Raw genomic sequence first — 10,153 nt, 5'->3', positions numbered from 1 at the left:
TTAGTCACTTAAGTACAGAGCATGTGCACCTATCTAGTTGGAGTTTTGAGATTTTTTTCACACGATAACTCCATCTATATATATATATATATATATATATATATATATATATATATATATATATATATATATACATATATAATTTTCCTTGTGTCGGAACAAGGCACTACAGTCTCCCAGTAGGAAAATAAGGATCTACTTTTATTTTAGGGAGCACGTATTCTCAGGTTGTTTGAGCACTAAACCCTCTAGTTGATTTTCCTTGCCTTGAATAGTGCAGTGGGAGAAACTTAAATGAGAGAGAATAGGCCCAATTAAAAGATCGAGTTGAAATATGTTTGACTGTGTGGGACTGGGAACATACTGTGGGAAGAGTCCTTTTTTTTTACTACAACCATGCCAGTGCAAATCTATGTGTCACTGCGAATTTGATTTTCCTACAATGCAATATTGTAAAATGATAATTACATATATAGGCACAGGGTTCAGCCATTTTGGTTTGAACCATTGACTGTGTTAAGATAAAAGAAGAATGGTGACATCATGTGATGTATGGACCATACAGTATGAACTAGTATGATGATACTATTAAATTTATAATATCAAAACAGGGAGAGTGTATTTAAAATAACAAGAAGTTGTTAAATAAGGATTTACAACTTCTGATAACTCTTAGTAGGCTATTTATATAAATTCATAATTTCTTAAATATTTATATCCTGTGTTTACTATACACTGGCCATAAGACACACCAAAGACTTATTCCTGGCATGACTATGGATTTTCCAAGGCAAAAGAACCATTTAGGGAAAAGGAGATAAAACAAAAAAACTAATATAAAAAATAACAAAAAAGGGTGCATTCTTAGGGAAAACATGTCCATCAATACACAAATACTGCTAAAATGCTTCTTTCTTTTTTCCATTACACATATACAGTAAAAGCTGTAACAGCATTGCAGAGGTTCAGTATGGTACATATGCACAGGAAGTAATATTTGCATCTTCTATACACAACATACATCTTAATAAGTATCATAGGTCTGGCGAACACAACCCAAAAAGCAGTTACAGTTTGGACTCATAGCATCGGACACACTGCCATCACAGAAGCGTGATTGTTTCAGCTGGCCAGTAGTTGTACAAGCACACCGTAAACAACAAACAACGACGCAATGTTACATCGATAACCTAGAAGGTGAAGCCGCTTTGTACTGTAGCTGTAACAGTAAAAAAGAAAAGCTCTTCTCTAAATCAGCCACGATAAATGACTTTTTGCTACAGCTTAAATACACACGAGAAGGCATCGAGAATATAAGTCTCTTACTGGGAGAAAAGTCCTGAATGAAATGATGTGGAACAGAAGACTAAAGCGAGAAGCGACATACTAGGATATCATACACGTCATCCAGTGCATTGTAAATGTATTACATAGCATTAATAATAAACTATCTAGTAAACTGAAAAGATCCTTACAAGGGGGGAAAAACAGCTTTGAAGCACTTTTTTGTGATATGTTTTTGAAATGCTGGAGAAAAAAAAGAAAAGCCTGAGCCTCAGTTTTGGACATTTGACGTCAATATCTTACTGTACAGCCAAAATACATGACAGTGGATTGTGGATTTGGAATATTTGTTTCCTTTCAAATCCACAGATATGCAACTTGACATTACAAAACAAACAAACATAACAATATAAATTCCTGAAAAAAAAGTAGCTGAATGTACAATGGCTGAGTTACTGTAGTAAGGAAGTTAACGTTGGTAGAGAAAAGGCCAGGCAAAACAAAACGTTGTGATACAGACATGTTTTAGTGGAGGCCACGGCACGGGAGCCTCTCCCAGGGAAGAGGACCAAGGACAAAAATAGGGAGGACTGATTGTAACCAGGGCTCTACTACACAGTAAAATCCTCAGTGTTAACTGAACTCTGAGAGTGTAAAAATTGACCCGTAAAGACCGATTTATGCGGATCAGAAAGGAACAGAACATAAATGAAATCTAAAAAGTATTTAAAAAAAAGTCTAATTACTTTCATAATTTCCATCATCACCCCTGTCGTCATAGAATATATGTGCAACCTTCACTTGTCTGCCATATGCTGCTCACCAACTGGCAGGAAGACAAATAGTGTAGCCTACATGGATGGAGAACCGATCCAAAACATCTGCATAAATGAGCGTGAAAATAAAAACAACGACTACGTAGGAGTCGGCACAGTGAAAGAAAGAAAGAAACAAAGACAGAAAGAAAGAAAGAAAGAAAGAAAGAAAGAAAAAGTGTGATTGGTGGCGTGAGTGTTTTCAGTGTCCAGTAGAGGGAGCCACTGTCCCAAGTAAAGGTAGGTCTCTGTAGCCTGGGGTCCTCCCATCAGTTTGGATTGCAGCAGTGACACAACAGATTAGCCTTTTGCTTCTGCAGTGGAAAATCAAAGGAGACATGTTCTTTTGTCACTTACAGGAAACATGAACTACTACAAACACCCAGGTTCCCCAAAACCCGTCCAACACATGGCAAAGGGGACAAACAACGATTGGTGCTGACATTGTACACGGTGTAGTTTAACCACTTAAATCTGCTGTCCTTGCTGTCCAGTCAATAAAACGTCATCTATATGGTAGAGTGGGTTAAAATACAACTACAGGTGGAGGTGGCCTCCCTGCTCTTCTAATGACACTGTATGTGTTGGTAGGACCACTACTGGTTGACAGCAGGTATTGTATGTACATCAAATGGAACCTGGGTTCAAATCCAGGTTGGGAAGGCTTGAAGCTTAAAGCTTTTGTATTCAATTTAATTATTTGAGCTATTTTTTAATCTGTTTGAAAATCTTTCAAAACTACTAAATGATGGCATGCCCAAAATACGGTTGCAGGGTTGAAAGTGGTCATACGGTGGAAAGCAACAGGAGGTTTTACTCACCGTCGAGTGCTGTGTCTTTATTCTGTTCACTATGAGATTCTCCGCCCTCCGACACTTCTCCTGGAAAGAGACACAGGAAAAGTGTCACACTTTAAAATGAAGATCAGCGGGTTTCCAGTTCCTGTTAAACATCAGCCAAGCACTTGACCAAAACAACTCTGACACTGCACTTCTGTATTTATACTTAGAAAGAAAATTGAACGGGGGACTCGCTGCCAGGCATTAGAGCCCTTGTGCACCCTAACCATTCGGTTATCAGATTGTCCCCCTCGTCCTCATTGTGTGATAGTGTGTGGGTTACCCTGTGCTATATTTGTATACTATATGAAACCAATGGACCTAAAAAGTGTCAAACTTTGTTATTAAGTAAGGTATGATAAGTCGTTCAAATCATTATCATAAGACCCATGTTTGGGTCAATATGCTGGCATGACTTTAAAATGCATTACACTGTGGGTATCACATAGCTTTTATTACAGTTTTTCATAATTATTAAAACACTAAAACCCATTCTCTGAACCAAATGCTCAGTGGCCTATGAACTCGTTTAGTTGAATCAATCACTCTTTTGGCTAAACCTTTAACACTGTTCAGGTAGTTAGTCAATTTGCAATTTTCTTTTATTTTTTACAAAAATCTAAACACATTCTCACAAATTAAAACACATTTCACACTGTGATGCAAGATGGTAAACACGTGTGCCAAAAGTTAATTACAACTACAAATCAAGTTGTAAACCTTTAAACACAACTCAAAATAGAATTGATCAAACCAGTTGGACAGAATACAGTGTAAGCCCATTCAGAGTGATAAGGTGACACAAGTATGTTGACTGTTGATACCAACAATTGATGCAAACAATCTCAGAGGCAGAGGAAGAAGGAGATTTTACAGTATTTTCAGGATTCTTTTTGTTTTGTTTGACATGCAGCAGGATCATCATCATCAGGCAGTGCATCCTGCATATGTCATGGTTTGGGACAATGTCAGCTTTCACTGTGGTGTCCAGTTACGCCTTTTAGGTTCAAACATCAACCAGTGATTCATAAATGTTCGCCTTCCACCTACAGCCCCTAAGAGTGATTTTTTTCTCTGCATGGGGGTGGAATGTCTATGATTTGACCAATTTACCAGGGACAGTCTGGTACAATTAAATTGTCCTGTGGTAACATACTGTACCAGTCACAAATGAGTACATCATCGCCTGATCGCTATTATCCCATTAAGACCTGAAGCCGATTCTACAAATGTCTTCTAAATCCTAACAGTTTTCTGGAAAACTTCTGTTTCTATATCATGTCAAGGACCCCCAAAATAATCTGTATTTGGCTGCGGCCCCGCATCTCAAAATGTTTGTTCCAGGGACCCCCAGAAGCAAAGATTTTAGTTACAAATGTTCGCTTTAAAAAATATATATATATTAAAAGATTTGCACACATTTTCAAGATTTTTCAAAAATAGCAAATCTACAAGCTCATTGCGCGGCATGAAGTGACGCGCTATGAGCTTGTAGCTAAAGTACAAAATAATGGTTAAAGTGAGCCACGCTGCGAGCTTGTACATCTGCTATTTCTGAACATTTCACACATTTTATTGAAAATAATTTCGATATATAATATTTTCAGATGGGGGTCTTCGGCCAAACACATATCATTTTGGGGGTCCTTGATACGAAAAAGTTTGAGAACTACTGATTTAGAAGGCATTTGTAAAGTCGGCCTCAGGTCTGATTGGGCTTTGGGTTTTCCCCCCATTCTTGCCAAGGCACAAACATTGCATGTGATGTGGATGAAGTCCTACGGCTGGACCCAACACAAAGACATCATGCTGAGGGAGAATTCATCTGTCATTCACTTTGATTTTGCAGTTGCTTGATGTGCTTTTCATTTTGTTTTCTTAGTTCTGTATTTTTATGCAGGTTTCATTCAACACTGTATTACTTTCAGTACTTACAGGCACAACATATTCACTGTAAGTTTTGATTACTATACTTTTTAAATTGCAAACATTTGGAAAGATTTGGTGTTTTACATTTGTTTTATGTGGTTCCTAATGAATGCTCTGTAGTGTTTGCTTGAGCACAGATAAAATGGTTTCCCGCTGATTGTTTGATTTTGAGAGAGGAGTCTGGGGTTGAATGATACATTGTGAATGTATTTTGAAGATTTGGTACATTTGATTAGCAATTTTGAAAAACCATACTAGCTTAAGCCTTAGGATAAACGGTTTAGAAATTGTCTAAAGCAGGGGTCTTCAAAGTTTTTCAGGCCATGGACCCCTTAGCTGAGAGAGAGGCGAAGCTGCATGAAATTCAACTTCTCTTTTCTTTTTTTGAGAAAGCCTTCCATGCAACTTGATGAGAGGCTTTCACAGCTAGCTCACCATACCATATTGAGCTGACTCTCATCAATGTCTGTTGACCCCGACCGTTGAGAGATTTGAGACTAGCTTGTAAGTATTGCACAGGTTTTTTCTTTTCAAGTGCCAATGGTTTGCCTCCAAGTGATGCATGCAGCTTTGATGGCTCCAAAGATTCATTTGACAGCACTATCATCAGTGTTGTGTAAATTATTATTATTATTATTTTTGTTTAGGTAAGCCTTGCAGATGGACAAGACTCGGATCGCGGCACAAAGTTAGATTTTTATTTTATTTTTTTTACTACGTGTGGGAGGGAATATCTATAGTATGTCCTCCGAAAAAACCTAGAACACACCACTGGATACAACAGCATGACAACACAGAACTGTGTGTGGGGAGGAATTATTTGGCATAACGACTAAATTGGGGAGAAAAAGGGGGTAAAAATAATTGGCTACTCTAAATTTATATAAAAAATTAAAAAAATTGTAATAAGTGAATATGACAATGTGTGGGATTTTTCTCCTTTAAGCATTATGTGCATTTTCTCTGTCCTTTTATTCCCTTTACAAAATAACAACATAGAAACATTGATGTACTATATACCATTCTGTAGAGGCTGATTCTTGTGTGTGGCGCTCCCGGGCTGTGCCACCTCCTCTGCTTGCCTTGCGTGGCCATCTGGTGGGCTGCTGACCTCCCCTGACTCGGGCTCCTCTAGCTGCGCTTTATCCTCCTTTGCGTCAGGCTTTTCTGATTCAGTTGGGACCTCCTGGGGCTCCGTACCTTCCTCCTCCTGGTCCAGCTCCTCTGCTTCCCTTTTAGCTCTTTCCTCTGCCTCTGAGGTACAAACACGGCCCGAGTTAGATGTGTGTGTGTGTGTGTGTGTGTGTGTGTGTGTGTGTGTGTGTGTGTGTGTGTGTGTGTGTGTGTGTGTGTGTGTGTGTGTGTGTGTGTGTATGTGTGTGTGTGTGATGCGTGTGTGCTTGTGTGCGTGTGTGCGAGCGTGTGTGTGCATGTGTGTGACTGTGCATAATTGTGTCTGCATATGCATGCCATTCATCATTACACTGCTGCATTTTAATTGTGATATTTTCCATCAGGACAAAGATGTTTACTTTTTCACGCGTGATCAATGACTAGCTGTATCAAATGGGTTTATTGATCTGCTCCCCGAGCCATTTACGTCACGCTCTGACAGAGGCCAAAATCCTCCTCAGACAAAATCAACAGTAAGTAATTAAGTGTATTGAATCGCTAGGAGCTCTGGGCCATCTATTTCTGGTAGATTTCCATATAGCCAGATTGCCAAATATCTCTTGTGCAACCCACAATACCTCATCACAATATATTACCATCATTGTCTGTTAGAGCGGCTGTAGCTGAGTGGGTAGAGAGGCCGTCTAGAAATTGGAAGGTCACTCGGTCCGCCCTGTCTACTTGGTGAAGTATCCCTGAGCAAGACACTTAACCCCCTGACAGCTCCCCCCGTGTGCTCATCTGAGCAGCCATCAGCTGGGTGAAGCTGTAAAATCCTAACTTCCCTTCCACTTCATCAGCACTAAGACTGCAGCAGCCTATCTAGTTTGTAGCATGTACTTCACCTGTAGTTGCTTGGGTCTTCCACCTGTCCCTATTCTGGGAGACCTCCTCGTTCCACAGTGACTTAAAGTTGTTCAGGTCCACCGTCAGCAGGCCCGACGGAGTGCCGTCCGACTTTGTGCTCTTGACGCTCCCCTGCTTGGCGTCCTCTGAGATAATACTGCTCAGGCTGGAGGGGATCGGACGGGCGGGGGGGACAGAGGACAACAGGACCAATGCAGCAGTGTTCACAAATACAAATAAAAAAGACTAAAATGTTAGGGAGGGACGATTGGAGAAGAGATCCAGTAGAACTAAAAGACAAGTCATTTTATGTTTGGTTGACGCATTGTGAGCTTGTAGATTGGCTATTTTCAGCATGCAACCAAGTGTAAAATCAGTCAGTACGACTGATACAAAGTACATTTTTGTCGACAAAATCAACTGTAGATTTAGTCGACTAAAACTAGACTAAAACTAAAACTTTCCAGATAACTAAAATATGACTAAAACTAAATTATATCTTATTCAAAAGACTATGAAACTAAATCAAAATTGCTGTCAAAATTTACACTGCAAAATGCAGTTGCAAAAATACAAACGTGCAAAAACAATGAGCAGTATAGGGGGACAAATCATGACAAATTAAAATTGCTTTACTTTAATCTAGGGATGTCCGATATTGACTTTTTTACCGATAACCGATATACCGATATTGTCCAACTCCTAATTTCCGATACCGATATCAACCGATACCAATATATGCGGGGATTACTGTGATTATGGTAAGCTCACATTTCATATCACACACACCATACAGTAAGAACTCCTGTAACTTATTTAAAAATAATTAAAAATATATATATATTAAAAAAAAAAATCTAAAACCGATACCGATATTTTCCGATATCGATTTTTATGCTAATATCGGCCGATAATATCGGGAGGCCGATAATATCGGACATCCCTACTTTAATCTCCTCTGAGCTGTTCAGGTTGGAGGAAACGGTGTTGAACATAGCATTTTGTTGGTTTAGACAGAGAAAGAGCATCAAAGAGTCAGTGGCATGTTAGGTAACCAAATAAGCTGGAGATGAAAGAGCAGCAACGGAATTCCCGCTTAGAATTCTGTGCGCAAATTGAAGTAAAAGTGGTGTATTCTTTTTTCATCCCCAAAAAGAGAATGTGGAAACCACAAACCAAACGTACGTTAAAAAAAAGCAAGGCGGGAGAGAGGGAGAGAGGGAGAGAGGGAGAGAGAGAGAGAGAGAGAGAGAGAGAGAGAGAGAGAGAGAGAGAGAGAGAGAGAGAGAGAGAGAGAGAGAGGAAGGACATAAACAACAATACTATAGACAACACACAGTGAAATAGGAGAGGCATAACAGTTAGAGGAAGCGGAGCCAATGAGATTAGGGGCAGCTATAAACACCACAGAGGCCAAGTTAAACCCACAAGCATCCAGGTGTGTAATGCAGAAAGAGTGCAGAAATGCTGTCAAATATTTCCAGTCGGTTTGCCCCAACTGGAGGCTTGCTGACTAATGTTCATAATGCTTCCTGTCACACAGTGTGAGAAAGTGGTTATTAATGTGCAGGTGCAGTGGGAGATGAAGCGTCTCCTAGAACAGCAGTGTACCCTCTCATGTAATGAGAAAACACACCATTTTCTTATGTTTTGCATCATAAGTCAAAAATAATGATTATAGTTTATCATAGTACTCTTGCCTTTCAACCTTCATGGTCATTATTTGCAGACAAATGTTCAACTTAGTCATGTCTGGGAGGTCTGAGAAATTCACATCCTGAGTCGACACAGAACAAAAGCCTTTTGAAATGGTAAAAAGACGATCTCCAAGCTCAAATCATTTCACATCGCAACACATTTGTGCTTGAAGTCTATTTTTGTTGTGCGACACTGTCGTACGAAGCAGTATTAAATAGGTGTTACGTGGTTAAGCTGCGGAAAAACTGTATTTCCTTCTGTGTCATAAATGCTGTTCTGTATGCTGATACGGTGCTGAACTCTTTTCACAGGTTGTAATGGTGAAATGGAGGCACAAAATAATCTCTGCAAGATGTCAATCTCTGCAAGATGACAATTTCAAGGTGTGTGGCTCTCCGGGATGAAAACTAGAGTGGAGAAATACATCATGGAATGGACTACTTCATCTACTGTTTTCATTTTCAACCACACTAAATGATCTCATTACTTCATAGCTCTGATGTTCCACCATATCATCACAGCATACAGATAGAAAGTTGGTTTTATTTACGCTGTGTCATTACAGTACCTTGCTCAAGAGGGCTTGGCATTAAATGCAGACAATATGTCTTTGCCATTCACAATCCCCCAGCCATATTTCTCCAATGAGTCAATAATAGACATAAACCAGCGACTGTGCCGTCACAAACAGTTAACGTGAAAAGAGACAACTCTCACCTTGAGCGCCGGAAGCCGGAGATGCCCGGATGGGAGGCCTCGTCGATGAGAGGCGTGACGATGCGCTCCGTCATGTCGGTGAGCACGGTAAAGGTGGGCACCACAATGAAGTCAATGAAACCTGGTTACACAGACGTTCAAAATATACAAACGGTCAGAGATGGACGTTTTAGCCGATAGGAATTAGAACAGTAGCTACCTTGCAATGTTCTAAACCAATATTGTACAAATTCTGGTCAGGACCACTTCTGAAGATCAGATTTCTCTGTGTACGTTTGTGTGTGCGCTTGTGTGTGTGTGTGTGTGTGTGTGTGTGTGTGTGTGTGTGTGTGTGTGTGTGTGTGTGTGTGTGTGTGTGTGTGTGTGTGTGTGTGTGTGTGTGTGTGTGTGTGTGTGTGTGTTAGTGTTACCTATCTGGGACTGTGCTACCATGGTGGACTTGCGGTCACAGAGTGGTGAGAAGGGCAGCCCAAGCTCTGACTCTTTGTCCCCCTGAAAAAAATCAAACCCATCATTTATAATATAACGTTAATTTTTAGCACTCTCAGGAAGAGTTTGAGTCCTCCAAAACCATCTTTGCTTCCTGCATATAAAACATGTCATGTACATTGAATGCACAGTCACACGAGCAGGCGTGTACACATGCAGACAAGCCTGAGCATACGTTTGCACACACACACTTGCACACGTGCGCGCACATGCACGTGTAGTCTGTGAATTTGACACCACCGAAGATGCCCAATCGTCGACTTGGCCGTTTCAAATTTCCATTTCAGTCGGCCTCGCAGTGTTGTTTTTCTGGTCCTATGCCACTATGTCCACACCACTATAGATCTCAAACCAAATTTGCGA

At 40.1% G+C, this 10,153-nt stretch overlaps 1 protein-coding gene across 1 annotated transcript in view; it reads right to left on the bottom strand.

Annotated features, from left to right (window-relative positions):
- Positions 1–216: 216 nt before the first annotated feature.
- Positions 217–10,153, bottom strand: part of pde1cb (phosphodiesterase 1C, calmodulin-dependent b) — a 74,193-nt gene continuing 64,256 nt past the window's right edge. The window contains exons 12-17 of the mRNA XM_080440157.1: positions 9,712–9,793; positions 9,302–9,422; positions 6,886–7,052; positions 5,888–6,121; positions 2,921–2,980; positions 217–2,413 (exon numbers count right to left, since the gene is read on the bottom strand). Coding sequence (XP_080296283.1) covers positions 2,400–2,413; positions 2,921–2,980; positions 5,888–6,121; positions 6,886–7,052; positions 9,302–9,422; positions 9,712–9,793 — 678 coding nt within the window. The 3' untranslated portion in view covers positions 217–2,399. The remainder of the gene's footprint in view (positions 2,414–2,920; positions 2,981–5,887; positions 6,122–6,885; positions 7,053–9,301; positions 9,423–9,711; positions 9,794–10,153) is intronic.

The sequence above is a fragment of the Gymnoscopelus braueri genome (genome assembly GCF_963280865.1).
Source record: "Gymnoscopelus braueri genome assembly, chromosome: 10".
Classification (NCBI taxonomy): Eukaryota; Metazoa; Chordata; class Actinopteri; order Myctophiformes; family Myctophidae; genus Gymnoscopelus; species Gymnoscopelus braueri.
This window is presented reverse-complemented; position numbering and strand designations above follow the sequence as displayed.